We start from the raw sequence: 23,052 nt of genomic DNA, 5'->3' as shown, positions 1-23,052 counted from the left end.
TGGCACAAAAAAGTTGTACATTTTTCATAGAATCCTAGAATGGTAGAGTTGGAAGAGACCTCCAGGGTCATCAGGTCCGACCCACTGCTCAGTGCAGGATCGCTCTGCACTGTGACAGCCCTTCAGATATTTGTAGACCGCTATTAAGTCTCTTCTCAGCCATCTTTTTTGCAAGCTAAACATTCCCAGATCCTTTAACTGCTCCTCATAGAACATAAATTTGCAGACCTCTCACCATCTTGGTAACTCTTCTCTGAACTTCTGCTTCTCTTAATACATCCCAGAATTGTGTTTGCCTTTTTGGCTGCTGCATCACATTGTTGACTCATGTTCAGTCTATGATCTATTAGTATACCCAAGTCTTTTTCACATGTGCTGCTGCTCAGCCCAATTCCTCCCGTTCTGTATGTGCTTTTTTCATTTTTCTTGCCCAGATGTAGGACTTTGCATTTCCCCTTGTTAAATACCATTCTGTTAGTCGCTGCCCACTGTGCAAGGTTTTCTAGATCTTTTTGAATACTCTCTCTCTCTCCCCTAGTGTTTGCTATCCCTCCTAGCTTTGTGTCATCGGCAAATTTGATCAGTTTCCCATCAATTCCCTCATGCAGATCATTTATAAAAATGTTGACCAACACTGGGCCTAGGACAGAGCCTTGTGGTCCCCACTTGATACATTCTTCCACTTGGATGTGCAGCCATTTATGACCACTCTTTGAGTACGATCACTCAGCCAGTTGTGAATCCACCTAACAGTTGCCTTGTCAATCCCAGATTTGGTCATATTTTCAATAAATATGGTATGAGATACTTTGTCAAATGCTTCACTAAAGTCACGATATACTATATCCACCGTATTTCCCTGATCAAACCAGTCGGCGATTCTGTCATAGAAGGAAATTAGATTAGTCTGGCATGACTTGTTACAAACCCATGCTGGCTCTGGTTAATTACTCCAATCTCATCCAAGTACTTGCATACATGCTGTTTAATAATTTGTTCAAAGATCCTTCCCGGTATAGAAGTCAGGCTCACAGGCCTGTAGTTTCCTAAGGAGCTGGGATGCACTGAATACATGAAGAGGCACGCACCTCGGTAATGCCAGGCTTAGTAAATTTCCTTCTGTGTGTTCCAAGGGAGCTGGAGATGTCAATCATTTGGGCTGAAGAAAAGGGGAGAGATCACTGTATACTGTATAGTGGCCTTCGTCACCGAAACCATTACATTTTACCAAGTAAAAAAAAAAAAAGGTGATGAGATGAAGATTTCTTTGCAAGATCCCTCTGCACCGGAACATGTTTGTTGTTCAGCACAGTTAAACAAGAAAGTGTACCAGCACAGAACCCCTGACGTTCACAAAACCCCTCTTTTGGCATCCGTTGGAGAAATCAAGACTCTGTGGATGGACTTGAGGTAGATACTTGGCACAACCTCGCTGCATAAGGCGAACAGAGTGAAAATGTGAACATAGCCTAATGAGATGAGCATGGACTACTGTGACATTGGTATACTACAGCCCACACTCATTGCTTCTATCACAATCACCTCTTTCATCTTCTCCACAAGCGTCTCCAGCCTCTCCGCTGATATTTTCTTTGGACTTTTTGCTCGCTCCCCGTTGAACTGACGCTGGCTCGTGTCAAGGTGATGTTTCAGGTCTTTCGCTACTTTCACCAATGCCGTCATCAGTTTCATGGCTGCAGAACAGGAAATATTAAGAAGGTTTAAAATCACCAAGTGCAAAACCAGAAAATTTGCTTTGCAAGAAACAGCCCCCACATGCCTTATGACAAAAACTGAATATTTTTCTTTTCGCCTCTAGCAACTACCAGGATTGTGTCACGCAGGTACATTTAGCACGAGACCCATCCTGCGTCATGTCAGGCACACCCCACGTGGTATTCCCATGTCATAACATCCACAGGAGATGCCTAACAAAATGGTATGAACACAAAACTTATCATTAAAGACTTGTTAAGCTGTGGATCGAATTACATTATTATCTCCTGGAGTGTCCGCGCGGCCGGAAATATGTGGGTAGAACAATAAACGCACTACGAATCCGAGTGAACAAACATCGTTTAATGGTTTTGTGAACTAGTGTGTTTCATGCCACTTTTTATAACAGCATAACAAAAACGACCTCCCTTTCATGCCTGACCCCACTGGAGAGTATACCTGGGGGAAAAAAAAAAACTGTGAGGTCAATATACTCATGACACCCCTCAGTAAATATATTAAGGGGTGTATTTTTTAAAATGTAGTCATTTGTGGGGGTATCCATCATTCTGACACCTATGAGCCTTTGCAATCTTGGTTTGGTGTAGGAAAATAAAATGTTCCTCAAAATTTCACTAATGAATGTTAAAATTTGTACGTCTCATAAATGGTTAAAAATAAAACTAAAGTTTTTCAAATGTGCTTCCAGAATAAAGTAAACAGATGGAAATCTATATCATTGCAACAATTTGTATGGTATGTTTGCACATATTTGACATATTGCAGTGAAAAATGTAAAAAAAACAAAAACAAGATTTTGGTAAGTACTTACCATAAAATCTCTTTCTTGTCCTGTTCATTGGGGACACAGCAAGACCTTGGGTATAGCGTCTGCCTCTAGGAGATGACACTAACCATAAAAAGTGTTCACTTATCCTACTAGATATACCCCTCCTGCACACAGCAAGCTGATCAGTTTGTATGCAAGCAGTAGGAGCAGCCAAGTAGGATATGACAAAGTTAATAAACAACAATGCTCAAGAACTGCAACTCACTGGAATACCATGTGAAGTATACGTTACAGTCCTAACACCAGACTGGGCGGGTGCTGTGTCCCCCAATGAACAGGACGAGAAAAAGAGTCCACGGTAAGTTCTCACCAAAATCTTGATTTCGCGTCTGTATCATTGGGGGACACAGCAAGACCTTGGGATGTTCTAGAGCAGTACCCAAGGGGGTGGGAAAAAATAATAAGCCACGTGTAAGCAGCGTAATCAGCTCCTTAACCACAACTAGCGTTAAGGGATGCCTAGGCCTCCATCATGCTCAGAAAGAGCATAAAGTGGACCGAGTAACGGTCCCATCCACCACCGGGAGAAATCTCCAGACGAGCAGCTTCCAACAAGACACCAGCTGGCCGAATAATATGTGCCATAACACAGCCTAAAAATATGATATGCCTGGTGCGGTAACCCTGTACTGCCGTAAAGCAGAGCCAGTGCGAAGAGCCCATTTGCAAAATCAAGGACGGGACTTGTGTTGTCGGGAGTACCAGCAGAGATCTGGGGCTGAAGTCTCCATCAACGTAGGATCACGTTACCACGTGCAGAGAGGTAACATGCAGCAGGTCGGTAACATCTTCTTTTGATGACAAAGAAAATCCGCCCGCTAGTGCCTCCTGCTTGGAAGGGAGACGCATAGCCAAGGTGAGCTGGACGTGACGTCAGCACCATTGGCAATGGAGCTGAAACTTCAAACAGGGTACTATTGCACCTCGTCACCCCTGGAAGTTAGGGGTGGTGACAAGGTACCAGCTGTCAAACAATTTAGTAAGGCCCCCCGCTTCTGAATGGTTGGGAGCGTTACGAAATTAAGCAACGGCAGGACGACAGCAGCGAGGCAGGGTGCGTCAGCGCAGGCAGAGCCAAGGGCGTCGGAGGACACCGGCCAGTGCCGTTCTGAGACGACAGGAAGACAGCGGCAAGCCTGGGAGCAGCGGCACAGACAGAGGCGCTGGAGGACACCGGCAAGGCTGGGAGGGGCGGCCTGTTGAATCCTCCAAGTGCCGTCCTGACATGGCAGGAGGACCACAGCAAGAGTGGGAGCGGCGGCTGAGCTAGAGGCAGCGGCTGAGGCACACAGACAGCGGACCCCAACAGTGAGTGACTAAGGCAACTGCCGACCGGGACGGAGCTGACAGCCGGCACAGCAGCTGCAAAAAAGTGGCTGCACTGACCACTGAGGGAGCGCAGGGACAAGTGCAGAATGTGTATTTATTTTTGCCTGCCCTGGAGAGTTAGGGATTAGTTTTCCTATTAGGCTTCACATTTACAGCTAATAATGTAAACCTAACAGGAAAACTAATCCCTAACCCTAACCCTGGAGCACTACACACGCTGCTGCTAGGACCTTATTGAATTCACCCAATCAGGAGCTAGGGATGTGACAGGGGACAGGATACAATAATACCGTTGAACAGCAGGGTCTGCTTTAATGAGGACTGTAAACCCCCAGCTGGGCAGGCTGTATTTAACGACAGCCCCGCTGTTGAAGGGTTAGTAGGAAGTATCCCGGGCGATGCGTGGGGGCTACCACTACCAGAGAGAATGGGAGGTGTAGATGCATGGCTCAAAAATAACAGTATCAGCCCTCAAACTGACATGGCCGCGGCATCCACCTTTTGCTTGAAGGCAATGGTTTTTTCTTCTAGCCTTGGAAATGGCGTCTCTCTGGGGTCTACACCAAGTAAGCTCCTCACTATGTTGGCATCGCAACCGCATGACTCTAAACATGTCCCGTCATGGAAAACATCCGGAGTCGGGTGTGGGGGGTTATGCTGATCATTAGCCCAAACACTGTTGTTCGTAAGACAAGATATTCCCTGCTGGATGTAAATCTCGTATTGTAGCAAGAGCGCACTTAGCTTGTGGCTCTGGCCGGCCCCTGTCCACGTGTTATCCTGGACTCCGACACCGCGCAAGGCTGGCTGCAGGGAACTGCAGGAGGGGCCACAGGGGACCTATCAATAGGGAAGGCTCAACCCGGTGCAGAGCTGACATGAGGAGCGATGTGTCCGGAGAATGCCTATGCAAAGTACTCTTTCCAGTATGGAAGGTACCACAGGTCTCAGCAAGACGAGAATCTCTGGCTAGATGAAACCTCGTATTGGAGCAAGAGCACACATAGTATGTGGCTCTGGCCGGCCCCTGTCCGCGTGTCATCCTGGGCTCAGACACTGCGCCAAGGCTGTCTGCAGGCAACTGCAGGAGGGGCAACAGGGGAGCTACCGACAGGCAAGGCTCAACCCGGTGTGGAGCAGACATGAGGAGCGATGAGTCCAGAGAATCCCAGTGCAGAGTGCTGCTGACCATTAGTCCGAACGCTGTTGTAAGTAAAACAAGATATTCTCTGCTGGATGCAAATCTTGTATCGTAGCGAGAGCGCCCCTAGCATGTGGCTCTGGCCGGCCCCTGTCCACGTGTCATCCTGGACACGGACACTGCGCGAAGGATGGCAGCAGGGGACTGCCGGAGGGGCAACAGGGGAGCTAGCTGCTAGGCAAGGTCAACCCGAGCCTAGAATCACGCTGAGGTTGATTGGACAGTGAAGAGTCAGGATTATGGCGCCTAGGAATACGGCACATCGCCGTTGGGGAAGTGGGGAGCACAAGTTGCACATGGAGGAAAGTAGGCCTCCCGCGTTTCAGTCACAGCCCCTGTCCCACAGGACCCTCTGCGCGCAAAAGACCTGGCGCCCCGGCTGGGTTAGTCACTTGGTCTGGCCGGCGGCAACACATCTTGCCCACGGCTATTTAGCAGCGAAAATATGCTGAATGGTGGCAAATGTACACCGAAAAATGCGAGGCGGCAATAACCACATGCAGGATGGCGACATATAGCAAGCCATGCAACCCTATTGCAGAAAACGCATGGCTACACAGAATTTCTGCGCAGCAGCTGCACAGAACAAGGTTGCGCCGTGGCTGCCAATAACGCCGCACAGCAGCTGAATAATAATGCCGCTCAGCGGCTGTACAAAACGCCGCACAGTGGCTAATCAATAGTGCCGCAGAGCGGCCAAGCAATAATGACGCACAGTGGCTAAGCATAATGCCGCCGGACTGTCCCACTGGAAATAGCAAAATAGCAGGCCCCCGCTGCCACTAAACATCCCTGGCTTGTGGCAAACATGCCACTCTGCAGCACCACAGACAAGAGGAAGGGCCTGCGCCAGCATCCCAGCCGAACGCTCGCCGGCAAGGGGGAGCGGCCACGCGCCCATTGGCCACATGGCGGCCAGTCGGGAGGGCCACCCATGCACAGAGTTACTGTTACGGTATACTACCCATGATACGCCAGCCCGGGTGCCATAGATCTCACCCACAACACCTGTCCCTGCCTGCTTGGCCAACCCCAGGCAGGCAACTGGGCGGCGGTCCCTACTCTAACTAGGGACTGAAAAAAGGGACGCTGGCGTACCTGGATGGAAAGGGTAGAATACTGACAGAAAAGGCAGATGTAAATAACCAACACGAACAATACTAAGCAGAACTGAGGCAGATGGCAAAACCTGGTGGATAATAGAAAAGTATAGCAGACAAGATGAGAGGAGCAGGAGACCAACAGAGGCAGACTAGCTATCATACTGAGGGAAACCAATAACTGGCAGTGATTGCAAGTCTCTACCCCACCTTTAAGCACCCGCACCCCTGGCAGCCGAACAACAAGGGGGGGGGGGGGCACGCGCCTCGACCGCGAGACCCTGCACACCGCCGCCCTGGGAGGACCAGCAACTGCCGCATGGTAACAGTTACAGCGCCCCTGACGCCAAATGGTGGCAAGACTAACGCCGCCTCGAGGCAAAAAACCCTGGTGCAGCTCAGGAAAAATTTAAAAACACAGCAGCGGCGAAGATGGCCTAAGGCCTCATGTCCACGGGGAAAATCGGGCCCGCTACGGATTCTACATGTAGAATCTGCAGCGGGTCCCTCCTGCCCCGCGGACATGAGCGCTGAAAATACAAATAAATAAGAATTTACCTATCCGTAGCGGGCGGCGAAGCTCTGCTCTTCCTCACGGCCGGATCTTCTTTTTCGGCCGGCGGATGAATTCCTGACGCCGGCGGCACGTCGTCGACGTGCCGCGCGCATGCGCCGGGCACATCCGCCGAGCCGAAGCAAGGGAGATGCGGCCGTGAGGAAGAGAAGAGCTTCCCGGCCCGCTGCGGGTGAGTAAATGCTTTAAATTCCTATTTTAGGTCTCCCGCGGATCCGGACGGCTTCCATAGGCTTCAATAGAAGCCCGCGGGAGCTGTCCCCGCGGGAGACCCGCACGAAAATGGAGCATGGTCCAGATTTTTTTCATGCTCCATTTTTTTTAAAATCCATTTTATTGACGATCCGCGGGTATTTATCTACCCGCGGGTGGTCAATGCATCCCTATGGGGTGCGGATCCGCGTGCAGGTAATCCGCTGCGGATCCTAAATCATATTTTGCCCGTGGACATGAGCCCTTAGGGCAGAGGGAATATTCCACCTCTCCCCACATGCCCCCGGTCGCAGTCTTAGGGGATCGGGGTTACACCGTCGCTGCGCTGATGGGGAAAGGGGAACGAGGTGTGGAGGGACTATGGTGGATACTCACCTAATCCCATTTAGTCACCTATCTCCGCCCACTTTGCTTCGGCTCCCCGCATACCAGCAGGGTCACGGCTTTAGTGAACGTCCTCGGATCTGAGATGTCACTGGAAGTAGAGGGAGCAGTCAGAAACCTCCGGTGATGCCATGGCTGGCGGGAGACAGAGTAGACTTCCATTACCCTCTGGTCCGCTTTTTCTTCTTGGAGGAGGGGGTGACAGTGTGTCTGGTGCAGCACTGTTCCCCCCCTCCCCACTTTACTTCTTACTGTATTGCTTCTACCCTTAACATGAATCCCTTCATACTGCCAACACATCTCTGTATGATACGCTTGTGTAAGGAGGCAGACGTGTCAGTAAGACCTGCGACACCGTTGTATTTTCTGTACTGGATCTTCTGTACTAATGCCAATAAAATAAACCTACTCTCCTAGGGGAAACCTGGATGAAAGGTTTGGCAGTTAGGAGGCTCACCTGTATTCTTGAGGAGGTTTGCCAAGGACTGCGAACCTCTCATTCAAGTTAAACTTTACACACAATTTCTATCTTCTATCCACGCACTTTGGAGCGCAGGGTTTTTTGTAACCTTTTTTTTAATGAAAGTCTGGTAGATGCAGCCCTGTGAGCCGCACTCCTCTCTGGCTCAGATGTATGTGGCAAGCCAGGAGTTGCCTGGAGTATAGAAAAAGCAGCGAAGAGGCGGTTCTACGCTGTTCTCTTTTACACGCTCCCATATGGCCGTTTCTGTACTCCTGGACACTCCAGCCACCACATACAGAGGGATAGAGCCACCTTGACCATTACTGGCCAAGATGACACTAATCCTTTAAAAGGGGTTTTCCAGTATTTAGGGTAGGTCATTAATATCAGATTGGTGGGGGCCTCAGGCCTGTGATGTCACATTCATCAGTCACAAGGCCTGAGAGCAACTTAGTCCCATTCAAGTTAATGGGATTGAGCTGTAATAGCAGACACGGTGGCTATAACCTATACAGCGGCTGTGCCTGGTATGTAGTGCCGCACAGTTTATCGGCAGAGTGCCCGACCACCAATCAGATGTTGATGACCGTAAGTTAGTTCCAATTAAACCTTTTAAAAGGATTCTATGGGATCACACTAAGTTTGCACAAGATCCAATCACAGCTTTTATAATCTTGTGTTTGTGTCCCTGGATGTTTTGCAAGTGCTGAGTTAACCTCTAAAAACTGAGAACCATACTAAGTATGGCATTGTTTATCTTAGGAATGGGAGGAGGGCAATATTTTTGTCCCCTTAATATGGGGGACTGGCATCGCCTCGCAGCAGCTTTTCTCTTCGCCTTTTTTCCACCCTATAAACTATGTGACTGTAGCCCAGTTTTAGGGGTCATTCCCTAAACTGTGCATATTCACTGAGTATCGTGGGTTTTTTGCGCACATTTTGCTTGCAAAAAGGCTCCATTGACTTCACATGTAAATACGCTGTGACTATACATGTATCATGCGTATTCGTTGTCTATTTGCATGATACCATACACTTTAATGGGATATTTCATTCCGTAGCATGGCCGAAAAAAAATAGGACATGCTGCAATTTTTTTTTTTTAAACGATGTGAGTCAATGGGGATCAGCTCTTCATATCATGCATAATACGGAGCGCAAATCTGCCTATGTGAATGAGGCCTTACTGTAAGTCATTTTCGCTTCACTGCACACCACAAGTAGTATGATCTAGCTTTATAATGCCACATATACAGATTAACACTGACCGCAAATTAATTGTAATCAGCAGCGTATGCAGAATGAAATGTTATGGTCTGTGGGCACAGAGGTGATCTGCAGCATCTGCACAGATGCCAGGCTGTGCCAAGTCACACAACATGTATGTTAGATGCAGAACAAGTGGCCCATCATCTGGGCAGTATTAGTGACATTTCTTCCAAAACCTTTTTAAATCAAGATATAAATGAATCAAAAGGCAAACAAAGGCGAGCGTCACAGGGCAGCCAAAGTCAGAAGAAGGCGGTATCAGCAGATCCTGAGAGACAAGAGCAGAGGAACAGATGGTAGCGCAGAAATGAAGATTTATGGTACAGTGTCCTCCCGCAGCCTCTTCTCACACGGATACTCACAGGAATAGCAGGGACTGGACAAAAGCAGAGAACGCACATCCTCAATATAGTAGGAGCGGATAAAGATCAGACATAGTGGAAGATGGCCACAGAATCTGCAACGGTTGGCCAAAAAATTGTTTAGCTATTAGATGGGTTAAAACCCTTACAGCATGTCAGCTCTATGAGGCTTTGGCACAATGGGCAGGAGTGTGCGGTTTACGGCACTGCTCATCTTGGAAGAAGAAACAGAATTGGACAATAAAGGTCCAAATGGTTAAATGAATTTCTCATAAACTGTGGGTCTGGCAGCCACAGCTTATTCATGGGGGTTCTGGATACAAACACGTATTTGCTAGTGTAAATGTAATGAGCTGGGTAATCGCCATTGTCAGTGGTGGTCACGTGACGCCAGTGCCTGTAGTTTACTGGTAGTCAGTGGTAACAAACACGCCCCTCATGGTCGGCATAATACAGTATCATGTGACCACAGCTAACACTTGCCTCCTTTTATTCTACACATAACTACATGTGTTGTGCAGATCAGGCACATTACAACCTGCTGTGTGGATAGGGAGGCAGGGCTTAGTAACAATAAAAAAAAAAAAACCATAACGAGCGTGGAATCAGACTCTAATTTATTAGCTCAACAGTAAGGAGAGGTCACATGATCGCTACTTAAAATGGCGAAATGTCGCATATGACAGATGTTGCACCCATGTACAAATGAGTGCCCACCACGTTCAATTTACCGCAGAAAACCCATTTGATGAAAACCAATAATTATTTTTATGGTTAATGGCCTAAATCACCGGGACTATAATAATTTTATAAAACAAGATTTTAGCACTTACTGGAATCATAAAAAGAGTCAGAGCATCAGAAAGAGAAAGCATGAGACAAGTAAATTCACAAAGCACAGAAGTAGGAGACGAGGCTGTTAAGTGGGCTTCCAGCTATATCAGGATCTTCGCCACCTCTGCCATGACTGCTGTGCTGCGGATCCCGGCCTTGATTCATGTAAGCAACCGCCGTTGCGTTATCCATTTGAACTCGGACTGGATGACCCATCAGCTGGGATGCAAAGTGTCGAAGCAGCAGGAGAATGTTACAGCACATTTATCCTGGACGGTCCTTGCTGTAAGGTTTCGCAGGGTACCTCCCAGCTAAGGAAGATCCCATCCGCGGTGAGCACCGGCCAGTGAAGGGTCAGAGAAGAGCATCCCAGATGGATCTGTGGAGAGTCCAGCCACCACTGGCTGTAAAACTGACTGAGGCAAACTGATTTTCCGAAGAAGTGAATCCGCAGATTTGTCCCACCCAGATAGAATGGCCCACTGAACAGGTCGAGCATGAGATTGGCTTAAGAGAATTGCCTTGAAGGAGCAGACCACAAGTCCCAGCACTCTCATGCAGTGGCGAACAGGGACCAGGTTCTGAGTTTGAAGGGAGTGCACCTGTTCTTGTCAGACATGCGCAGACTCGGGAAATTTAAAAACTCCCTGCTAGTATGAGCAGCCAAGAGCAGGGAGCTGTCACCAAGAGCGGTTTTATGCAGTTCCCGGTCACATGATCGCTGTTATCCAATGGATAACAGCGATCATGTAAAATTTTAAAAAACGAGGAAAAAAAAGTTAGTTTCATGTCCCCTCATGGATCATATCCATGAGGGGAGAGGGAATTGCATACCTAGGGCCCCAAGATTTATCTGTAGACCGTACCCCGGCTTCTGCACACGCACCCGTTGCCTAAATGGCGGATGCATGCGCAAAATCCGAAGATTGCGGGGGTAATTTAAAATCTCCCTGCTCTTGGCTACCAAACATAGCCGAGAGTCTGGCCTACCTGGCCTCGGATCAGATAACGGCAATCACTTGAGGGGAGGTGAAACTACTTACCTAAGGCCTCCGGCAATGTCTCCCGATGGGATCTTGATTCGCTGACCTTTCCCCAGCTCCGGTACATGCACCCGTCGCCAAAATGGCAGACTCCAGCGCAGAAGCTGGGGAGGGCCCAGGAAATTTAAAATCTCCTTGCTCCTGGGTACTAAAGGTAGCCGAGAGCCTGGAGCAGTGACCGAGGGCCGCAGTGAGCGGTTCACGTGATCGCTGTGAATAATCCAATGAATAATGACAAACACGTAAAAGTTAAAAGACAGTTGAAGTTGGACGCTCCATTCGGTTTGGGCCCCGTTGTGCATCCAGACAGAAAAATAGGGCCACAATAGATATGTCTCTGAACACGGGACAAACATGGCGATCTATTTTGGGGTGAAAGTCTTCATTCATATGTGTGCTGTACAAAAAAAAGACCAATAAAATGACACAATTGCCAAAAAAATGAAGCACGTAATCTTTTCCTTCTGCTTTGCTTAGATGCATTCAAAAACTGTGGGGTCAAAATCTGCAGTACACCCCTATAGGAATTCATTAAGGGGTCTAGTTTTTAGAATGTGGTCATTTGTGGGGGAGGGGAGTCTGTCTTGTTTTGGCTGCTCAAGGGCTCTACAAGTGGGCAATTGGGCCTAAATTACCTTCAAGCAAAATTTATGATCTGAAAGCCACCGACTACTTCTTTGGGTTTGGGCCCCGTTGTGCATACAGACATAAAATTAGGGCCACAATGGGTATGCTTCTTAACACAGGACAAAGAGGGGTGTCCATTTTGGGTTGCAAACCCTCATTTTCATGTGCATTATAGGAAAAAAACTCTCTAAAATTACATTTGCAACAATGTTTTTTTTCCTCTTCTCTAAATTGCATTAACTCTCAAAATACTCCTGACCCCCCCTCAGTGAATGTATTAAGGGGTGTGGTTTTTAAAATGGGGCCATTTGTGGGGGTATCCATCATTCTGACACCTGTGAGCCTTTGCTCCTCAAAATGTTGATGGTTAATGTTAAATTTGTACGTCTCCTAAAGTGTAAAGCATAAAGTTTTTCAAATGTGCTTCCAGAATAAAGTAAACAGATGGAAAATATATATATATATATATATATATATATATATATATATATATATATATATTTTCAAAAATTTGTACAGTATATTTACACATACTTGAGATGTTGCAGTTAAAAATGTGAAAAAACAACAATTTCTTCTAATTTTTCCCAATTTTGGCTCTTAATAAATATACACAAATTCTATCGGTCTTTTTTTACCACCAAAATTAAAGGGGTTGTCCCGCGGCAGCAGGTGGGGGTATACACTTCTGTATGGCCATATTAATGCACTTTGTAATGTACATTGTGCATTAAATATGAGCCATACAGAAGTTATTCACTTACCTGCTCCGTTGCTAGCGTCCCCGTTGCCATGGTTCCGTCTAACTTCGGTGTCTTCTCGCTAGCAACGGAGCAGGTAAGTGAATAACTTCTGTATGGCTCATATTTAATGCACGATGTATATTACAAAGTGCATTAATATGGCCATACAGAAGTGTATAGACCCACTTGCTTTCGCGAGACAACCCCTTTAAGTACAATATGTGGCGAAAAAACTAGGTCAGAGTTACTTGGATATGCAAAACCTTTACGTAGTTAAAGTAATACACGTCAGATTTCCAAAATTTGGCTCCGTCACTAAGGTGCAAACAGGCTTGGTCATTAAGGGGTTAAAAGTTGTACTGGTCCAGATATAACTCTAATGTCTCTGTAAAGTCAGCAGCTGGACAGAAATCATCAGACAGCCGAACTGTTCAAAGATAAGGAAGAGGCTGTTGACTACCAGGTGCTGGGTATTAACAGATCAGCTCCGCAGTCTTTGTTAGGAGACTAGTAGTGATGAGCGAGTACCTGCCCGCTCGAGAGAAAAGGTTCGGCTGCCGACGGCAGGCAGGGAGTGTGGCAGGGGACAGCAGGGAGGAACGGAGGGGAGATCTCTCCCCCCCCCCCCCTCCCCTGCTCACTGCTGCAACTCACCTGTCACCCGCGCCGGCAGCCGAACCTTTTTTCTCGAGCGGGCAGGTACTCCAGGTACTCGCTAAGGGCAATGCTCGCTCATCACTAGAGACTATATGTCCCCGGCAACTGGGCTGAAAAAATAAGGACAATAAAACAAATATCATGTTATGGATGTTCACACGCTAGAATCCACAGCAGATTTTCTGAAACCCCAGTAGAAATGGGCAGCTAAGCCACCGGTTTGTGCTGTAGATTTGCCCAACTGTTAGCCACGGATCCACACGCGGCTTTAGCAGTGGTCAATGGGCAAATTCACGTGCAGATTTCCCGACCTGCAGATTTGGGACACTTTACTGGCACAGATTTGATCGGGATTTCCCATCAAACCTGCAGCAAATTTATGCCATTAATACATACTCTTAAGAGGTCTGCCAAAGGTCGCTTATGATCTTGCAGGGGGCACAGTGTAGATAAAAGCTAAATAAATGCTAGATAAGTAACTACAGTGGAAGACAAAGGATGATGCTTGTGGAGTCAAAATATGCAGGTACTAAGCATTATACGGATGGCGTACTTCACACAGTAGCTCTGTAAAGTCAAAGAATTACAAAGTCACGGCTTCCTCTGATGTATTCTGTTGCTGGTGCAGATGAAGCAGCTCTTAAAACACATCTTGTATATCTCACCTGCAAATGTGCTGGTATGTCGGAAGGCTCGCACTTGAGAGTCAGAGAGTCCGGTGAGAAAGGAGATAAGCGTGTCCATGAGAATCCCATCATAGATGATGTTGAACTGACAGCAGCTCACCAATTTGCCCAGAAATTCTCCAAAGTTCAGCCTGAACTTCTTCCAAGGCCTGGCGCTGAGTGACAGCGGATAGTCTGCAGAGTCCTGCAGAAATTAGTAACCTGCATTACCCCCTTAATGTTGCAGCTTAGTTCGGTAATTAACACAGTGATTTTTGCGGCAATTTCATCTTTGCATTTCGAAAGCCATGACTGTTTATTTTTCCATAGAGATCGCCATACGAGGGCTTGTGTTTTTTTGTAGGACAAGCTGTCCTTTTTAATGGCGCCATTTTGCAATAGATTTACTGTGATGTATAGTGAAAAAGAAATAGGAAATCCACCATTGTTTTAAGGCCAGTTATTATGACCTGCCCGGTAACTGCAGGATCAGTTAAAGGCCAATCATTTTTCCCCCCATGCCTGTGTTATATTCCTATGATAAAGCCCCCATACACCTTAGAGTTTAGTCACTTGAACTCACTGATAACGGCAGGGCTAGACAACTCCTTAATGTGTATGGGGGCGGCTCAACTTTACCCCCTCAACAGGTGAAATTAGGGGAAAAAGGATGGGAGGTGTTGAATTTCCATGCACAACTCTTGTTTCCCATGAGAGTCAAGTCAAACATTTGTGTGTTTGGGGGTACTGGGGAGAACGGCTGTCGGGTGAACAATCACTCATCCAACAGTAGTTGAAAGTAGCTTTACAGTAATCACAGCTTTTATGTTATACTAACTTCATCAAAGTCTTCAGTCATTTTCCTGATGATTTCTGCATTTTGCAGGTTTTCCATCATGTCCCGGGTCACCACACCTGAAAAAGACGGATGATGCAATATCATTAGAGCGCACCATATCTGCACCTGACGTTGACAGCTCGCTGTTCGATCAACTACATGTTGGCGTTATAGTATTCTGATGTGGCCCACAACATGGAACATGCAAATCTGCGATACAAAGCGTGAAATCTGCCACAGTTCTGCATTAGAATACAGCAGGGCTTCCCATCAATTTTGCACAGATTTAGTTTGGAGGAAGTAAACCCATTCCAGTTGTACTGTACTTCTCTTTGGTTTTCGGGGCATGGAATATTCACAGCAGATCTGTCACTTGTGCCCACGGCCCACAGCTTTAGTCCTGGACAGAAAAACTAGGAGGTGGAACTTTTTATGGAAACACATGGATAAATTAAAGTCAGTTGCATGTATCTGAAGGGGCCATTCCCAGGGCAGGAACATGGATGTCTACTAATTACATACATATGAATGGGACAGCTGTAGACATTTCTGTAGCAAGTCTTTTTATGAACACCCGGGAAGCCGTGGCCAGCCCAAATGCCTTTCCTACTTGGCTGCTCCTACTGCTTACAAACTGGTTAGCTTGGTGCCTGCAGGAGGGGTAAAGCTAGGAGGAGCTAACACTGTATTGCTTAGTGTCCGCATCCTAGTAGCAGCAGCTATACCCACGGTCTTCAGACGTGACCCCCAATGACCCCCTGATTAGAAAAGGGCTTTTTCACACAGGGCAATTTTCATGTCCATGTGCTGGCCGTATTTGCAATGTACTGCACAGAGACAGATCACAAAAGAGAAAAAAAAACTGCATGGTCTTCCGGATTGCTTTTGCGCACTAGGAAAACTACAAAAGGAATGTCTGTCACATGGGCATAAAAAAAACAAAACAAAACAAAAAAAACAGGCACTCGATACATCGAGATTAAAAACGGTAATTTTCTCATGGACATGCTCACCTGAATAAGCCCTAACATGCAAAATTTAAAGCAAATTTCATGCCCCACATTTTAGGACATGGAATCCACACTGAAAAGCCATAGCATAAACTGATATGCTGCAAACTTAAAATCCACCCCCACGTCAATTCTGGGGTGGATTTCATGCAGATTTTTGTGTGAAAAATTGGCATTTCCACCCCATGCGAACATACATTTAGGATGCATGCACAGCTTTATGTTCCATCACATGATGAACAATTCAGTTATTTTCCCTTAACCCCTTAGTGACCAAGCCTGTTTGCGCCTTAATGACCAGGCTAAATTTTGCAAATCTGACACGTGTCACTTTAGCATGGAAAAACACCAGAAAGGTTTTGCATATCCAAGCGATTCTGACATTGTTTTTTCGCCACATGTTGTACTTCATTTAGGTGGAAAAAAAAGACGATAGAATTTGTGTTTATTTATTAAAAGCGCCAAAATTGGGAAAATTTTGAAAAAATCGTCATTTATTCACATTTCCAACTGCAATATCTCAAATATGTGCAAACATAATATAGAAATTTTTGCTAAGATTTATATTTCCATCCGTTTACTTTATTTTGGGCGCACATTGGAAAAACTTTCGTTTTTTTTTTAACCATTTAGGAGACATACAAATGTAACATTACTTTTCAGCCTTTTGAGGAATACTGTTTTCCTACACCAATCCAAGATTGGAAAGGCTCATAGGAGTCAAAATGATAGATACCCCCACAAGTGACCCCATTGTAAAAACTACACCCTTTAACGTATTCACTGAGGGGTGTCATGAGTATTTTAACCCCACAGTTTTTTTTCAGGAGTCAATGCAATTTAGAAGAGAAAAACAAAAATTTCATATTTTTGCAAATATGTCATTTTAAAGACAGGACTTTTTTCTATAGTACACATGAAAATTAGGATTTGCACCCCAGAATGGATACCCCTGTTTGTCCCGTGCTCAGAAACATACCCATTGTGGCCCTAATCTTACGTTTGGATGCACAATGGGGCCCAAATTGAAAGGAGCAAGCGGTGGCTTTCGGAACAGAAATTTTGTTTGAAGGAGATTTAATCCCCATTGCCCACTTGTAGAGCCCTTGAGTGACCAAAACAATGGAGAGCCCCCACAAGTGACCCCATTTTGAAAAGTAGACCCCTTAACGAATTTATCTAGGGGTACGATGACTTTTTTGACTTCACAGTTTTTGAATGAATCTAAGCCAAGCCGAAGGAAAAAAAATACGATTTTCATTTTTTTGGTAATTCTGTCATTTCAAAAGCAGTTTTTTTGTACCAAACATATATGAATGAAGACTTACACCCCAAAATGGATACCCCCGTTTGTCCCGTGCTCAGAAACATACCCACTGTGGCCCTAGTATTACGTCTATATGCACAATGGGGCCCAAAATGAAAGGAGCAACCGGTGGCTTTCGGAACAGAAATTTTGCTTGAAGGAGATTTAGTCCCCATGGCCCACTTGTAGAGCCATTGAGTGACCAAAACGATGGAGAACCCCCACAAGTGACCCCATTTTGAAAAGTAGACCCCTAACGAATTTATCTAGGGGTATGATGACTTTTTTGACTTCACAGTTTTTGAATGAATCTAAGCCAAGCAGAAGGAAAAAATTACGATTTTCATTTTTTTGGCAATTGTGTCAATTTAAAAACGGTTTTTTTTGGAAAGTGTACATAGGAATGAAGACATTCACCCCAAAATGGATACCCCCACTGTCCCGTGTTCAGAAACATACCCCTTGTGGCCCTAATCTACTTAAAGGAAACATAGCTAGGCCTATAATGGAAGGAGCACCCATTGGATTTCAGGGTACAACGGAATAAATTCCAGTCCCCATTGCCCACATGTAGAGCCATTGAGCGGCCAAAACGATAGAGAACCCCCACAAATGACCCCATTTTAAAAACTAGACCCCTTAACAAATTCATCTAGGGGTGTACTGCATATTTTGACCCCAAAGTATTTGAATGAATCTAAGCAAAGCAAAAGGAAAAAATTACGATTTTCATTTGTTTGGCAATTTTGTCAATTTAAAAACTGTTTTTTTGTACAGTGTACATAGGAATGAAGACGTTCACCCCAAAATGGATCCCCCCATTTGACCCGAGTTCAGAAACATACCCATTGTGGCCCTAATCTACTTACAGGACACATGGCTAGGCCCATAATGGAGGGAATGCCCGCTGGATTTCAGGGCAGAACTGAATAAATTCCAGGCCCCATTGCCCACTTATACGGAAAAAAATTTGACTTCCTAAAAATAATCCCCCCCCTCACCCCCCCCCCCCCCCCCCCGCCATCCCCATTTTTTGGCATTCCCTAAATATTAGATAAAGGTAATAATATAAACTGTGTTTTATGTCCGAAGACAGGGGTAATTACGGAGGCTGGTTGGGCTGGGCACATGGGGCAAGAAAACCGGGTATCCCCCCCCTCCTCTCATGTATTTTGGGGGGTATTTCGTAACCTCAGCGGCGGGTATGGGGTGTAGAAAGTGGCGCTGTGAGGCTTTGTAATCTTGCTGCGGTGCAGCGGTCTCACACAGAAGACGCTCAACAAGCTGCTCCTGGAACTGCAGGAAGACGAACGTTCCCGGGGCTTCTTGTAAATTACGGATTACAGGTAGCGGTCTGAATAACGTCGGGCTCACACAGCCGTAGGCGGAATCTGCTTGCGGAGGCCTGCAGCGGATCCCAGCTGTGAGCCCGGCTGTGACCCTGCGTACGGCCGCGTAATGTACTGCGCATAACTGCCTACTCACACAGGCGTTTTTTTGTTTGCATTTCCCGCGCCGTCGCTTAGAGATGACCCGGGTACCCGCAGCCCGTACACAATGTGTTTGCATATGGGGTGCGAGTATATCCGCGGTCATAGAGCACAAAGGGCTCTAGGTCGCAGATATTCGTGGTAAAATATAGCATGCTGTGTTCTGTTTCTGCGAGTGGATTACGTAATTCCAACCCGCTAATTAGGGGGAATTGTGTAATCCAATGCATGCGATTGATCCGTGGATTACCGCTGATCAAGCGCATGCAGAACCTGTAATTCCTCTCCGGTCATGTGTGACTGGCCTAATATTAGTTCGCTACTTTATCACGTGACCGGGGACCGCTCAGCGAGGCCACCGGTCACTGCTCCAAGCACTCAGCAACCGTTGGTCGCTGGGATCAAGGAGATTTAAAATTTCCTGGGCTTCCCGGCTCCTGCGAATGTGTCCGGCATTTTGCCGGCGGGCGCATGCGCAGCAGCCGGAAGGGTCCATGGAGGATAATCGCATCTGGATTCAAATGCGGAAGCCTCCAAGAAGATGTTTCATCTCCCCCAACCGATCGCATCGGTGAGGGGAAATGAAACTGCCACTTTTTAAAGAACTTTTACGTGATTGCCATTATGCATTGGATAACGGCGATCACGTGACCAGTAACCGCATACCGCGGCTCCCCGTGACATCTCCAGGCTCTTGGCTACCTTTTGTAGCCAGCAGCAGGGAGATTTTATATTTCTTGGGCAATCTTTCACTTTTGCGCATGCGTCCGCCATCATGCTGACGGGCGCATGCGCTAAAGCTGGGGTAAGGTCCACGGATCAACATCCCACCAGGGAACAAATCCGGGACCTTGGGTACGCAATTTCATCCCCCCTTACGGATACGATCCATAAGGGGAAATGAAACTTTAACTTTTTAAACTTTTTTTTACTTTTAACTTTTTTTTTTTTTTTTTTTACTTTTTAACTTTATATGATCACCGTTATCTGATGGATAACGGTGATCATATGACTGGAAACCGCATACAGCGGTCCCCAGTCATATCTCCCTGCACTCGGCTATCTGTGACAGCCGGGTGCAGGGAGATTTTGAATTTGCCGGGCTCGCTGGCTTCTGCGCATGCGCGCCGCATCGGCACATCGCAGAAGCCAGCGGGGGGTCCCGACACCGGCCGGAGGACATCGGCGGACCTGAGGTGAGTATTTTCACCTCCCCTCATGGATCCGATCCATCAGAGCAGCTGAATCTTTAACTTTTATTGCACTTTTATTTACTTTTTTGCGATCGGCGCTATCCATTGCATAGCGCCGATCGCAATGCCGGGGGGGGGGGGGGGGGGGGGCTCCGAACAGCCCGGGATGACAGCTCCATGCTGTCAGCTACCTGCGGACACCAACAGCATGGAGCTGTCACACCCACAGCCCGAGGGGCATTATTCTCTGCAGGAAGCATGTTTTTACGTCCTCAGAGAATAAAGCCCACTTCGGGAGGACGTAAAAAGGCTATGGGCTGGTCGTTAAGGGGTTAAAATCACTGCTTCTAGTGTAGAATACGGAGACTCAGAATAGCGGCCACACATCATTGTGTGAACAGGAATAATTGGGCTACACAGTGACATTTGGCTGCAGTTAGATGGCAGGACGAAGGCAACTCACAGGCAACATAATCTCCATCTCCTGTGACCTCGTTGGCCACAGGGACATGCTGAGGTTTTGATAATCTCGATATTTACTGTAAAATCAGCAGTATTGAATTGCTGTCTTCGATTGTAACAAGTGTTAGTCCCTGCGATGTAAACTCACTAATGCCGTACAGTTACAAGACCAAGATTTGATACGATTTTTTTTTTTTTTAAATAAAAATGTGTGTGTGAAATATTGTAGCACGCAGCTGGTTTAGTGCATCAGCCGCTACGCTGGTGGGCTCACCTTTACAACCACAGGCCTGTATAATGAAATTGATTAGCCCCAGGAGAGTAGACCCACGGTCTATCTTGTAACTGTCCAACCAATCATCTACTAGTATCTGTAAGAGGAAATGGAATGAGGTCATAAAAAATTCATTTGAGTGTATATAGTGTGGAATTCATGGCTTCAAGCAACTGACTGCCTCCTTACTTGCATGGCAATTCTGCCGAATCTGATAGCTTCAAACAGGTCCTCCCTGTCTCTGTCATCTCTCCTGACTCGCTCTGTGGCCTAGAAGAAAATAATATGGAATTTAGGGGTTAAAATGAAGAGCTATTCATCACCATGGAAAACTATCCGTCATTAAAACAAGCTTTTTGTACTTACTGTAAAATCTCTTTCTCGTCACGTTCATTGGGGGATACAGAGAAGACCGTGGGGTATAACTACTGCCACTAGGAGGCAGACACTAAGCAGAAAAAAATGTTAGCTCCTCCTACCAGCTATACCCTCCTACAGGCACCAAGCTAACCAGTTTGTATGGCAGCAGTAGGAACAGCCAAGAAGGTTATGAGAGAGAAAACAACGTTAATATTTAAACGTTAAAAACATTTAAGACCGCAACACAGCGGAACCATGAGAACTCCAGAGAAACACTCCGAATAAGGTGAAAATCGTGAAAACCTCAGCCCAAGTGGGTGGGTGCTGTGTCCCCAATGAACATGATGAAAAAGATTTTATGGAAATTACAAAAATCTTATTTTCTCGCTTGTTGCACTTGGAGGCACAGCTTAGACCGTGGGGCATTACAGGGCAGTTGCCCTGGCGTGGGGAATGGTATGCCATGGCCATGCGGTCAGTTGATACACATCTGTAAAACGCTTTGACCGAGAGAATCATTTGCAGATGCAAAAGTGTACACCCAATAGAATTTGGAGAAGCCAACGTGGCAGCCTTACACACGAAGGGCAGAAGCAGCGTTAAGAGCCGCTCAAGAAGCACACACTTCCTGAGTCGAATGAGCATTAACCCGAATGGGAGACTCCCTGCCTTTTGCATGGTAGGCCTCTGCTACTGCTGATCTAATCCAGCGAGAAATTACTTTGGAAGCCCCAAGAGGATCACAAAGAGTCAGATCGTCTAAAGGAAGGCATCTGGGAGAGGCATGTTCTTAAGGCTCAAACCAAATCCAATTTGTGGAGACCACATTCCCTCAGATGAGTATCTGAGGGGCAGAATGAAGGTAAGACCACGTCTTCATTAGTCTGGAAGGCAGACACCACCTTAGGGAGAACAGATGGCACAGGACGCAGGACCACCTTGTCCTGATGAAAGATGGTGAATGGAGGTTTGGCTGCCAGCTCGGAGACCCAGCGGTGATTGCCAGACAAAAGACAAGTCGGAATGCTGCATAATGGCTTTAATAGAGGAGTCTGCATGGTGTCCAGTACCAAACTGAGGTCCCCAAATGGGAAAGGGGAATAGCATCAAGGAGCAGCTTGGTCAACTCCTTATAAAAAAGGTACAGATCGCAAATTTAGTAGTCAGGGGGTATGGAAACAGAATGGACTGTGCCAATACCTTATCCTTCAGAGAGCTGAAGCCTCTCCCATGTACAGACCCTCCTGCAGAAAGAACAGAAGTCGGGTTAGCGAAAACCGCATCGGATGGAAGTAGCGCTGTTCGTACCAGAGAATAAACGTTTTTCAGACACGATGGTAAACCCTGCAGGACGGGTTCTGCAAATCTACGGGCTCAGGACCGCGGCTTAAATTGTCGCGCTGTTAAACAAAGTGTGGACAAACTCAGGTGGAAGACAAGTACTTGTAAGAGAAGATCTTCTGGAAGAGGAAGGCCCCACAGAGTGTCAACAAGATCCGCATACTACTCATGTCAAAGCCAGTTTGGAAGTCAAGGGATGTGAGGAAATGGATGGGAAGACGTATAGGAACTGGAAGTCGGTCCAGGGACTTACAAGGGCATTCACTGCTTGAGCCTGGGAATCCGGAGTTAAGGACACAAAGTTTTGGATTTTGCAGTTGATTCTGGACACCATGAGATCGACGTCCGGATGACCCAATTTTACACAAAGTGCTTGAGACACTTGGGATGCAACTCCCAGGTCGACTGCCTTTCTACTCAGAAAATTGGCTATCCAGTTGTCCATGCCGGACAACCGAGCTCTAGGTGGTGATCTTTAGCATATGTCAGTTGTTGAAACGACAGAATGGCCTATAGTTCCAACACATCTATTGGCTCCTTTGCTGTCCAAGTGCCTTGGGCTGAGAGCTTCCACAGCTTACCCCCCCCCCCCCCATCCCCCAAACAGAGAAGCCTGGCATCTGCGGCTAGTAGCTACCAGTGCAGCGTCAGAAAGGAGCGACCCCAGGAGAACCTGTGGAGAGTCCAGCTGCCAGAGAAGGAAGTGCTGAAGTTGGCAAGTAGAGCAGATCTGATGAGATTTGCCCCA

The 23,052-nt window shown here is 46.7% G+C and overlaps 1 protein-coding gene across 1 annotated transcript in view; it reads right to left on the bottom strand.

Annotated features, from left to right (window-relative positions):
- STAG3 (STAG3 cohesin complex component) overlaps positions 1 to 22,749 on the bottom strand; it is a 103,631-nt gene extending 80,882 nt beyond the window's left edge. Inside the window, exons 1-6 of the mRNA XM_066589520.1 lie at positions 22,558 to 22,749; positions 20,793 to 20,873; positions 20,604 to 20,700; positions 14,869 to 14,945; positions 14,031 to 14,235; positions 1,543 to 1,694 (exon numbers count right to left, since the gene is read on the bottom strand). Of these exons, the coding sequence (XP_066445617.1) occupies positions 1,543 to 1,694; positions 14,031 to 14,235; positions 14,869 to 14,945; positions 20,604 to 20,700; positions 20,793 to 20,873; positions 22,558 to 22,749 (804 nt within the window). The remainder of the gene's footprint in view (positions 1 to 1,542; positions 1,695 to 14,030; positions 14,236 to 14,868; positions 14,946 to 20,603; positions 20,701 to 20,792; positions 20,874 to 22,557) is intronic.
- Between the last annotated feature and the right edge of the window lie 303 nt (positions 22,750 to 23,052).

This window comes from Eleutherodactylus coqui, chromosome 2 (genome assembly GCF_035609145.1).
Source record: "Eleutherodactylus coqui strain aEleCoq1 chromosome 2, aEleCoq1.hap1, whole genome shotgun sequence".
Classification (NCBI taxonomy): domain Eukaryota; kingdom Metazoa; phylum Chordata; class Amphibia; order Anura; family Eleutherodactylidae; genus Eleutherodactylus; species Eleutherodactylus coqui.
The sequence above is the reverse complement of the archived record's forward strand: the minus strand, read 5'-3'. Positions and strand labels throughout refer to the sequence as shown.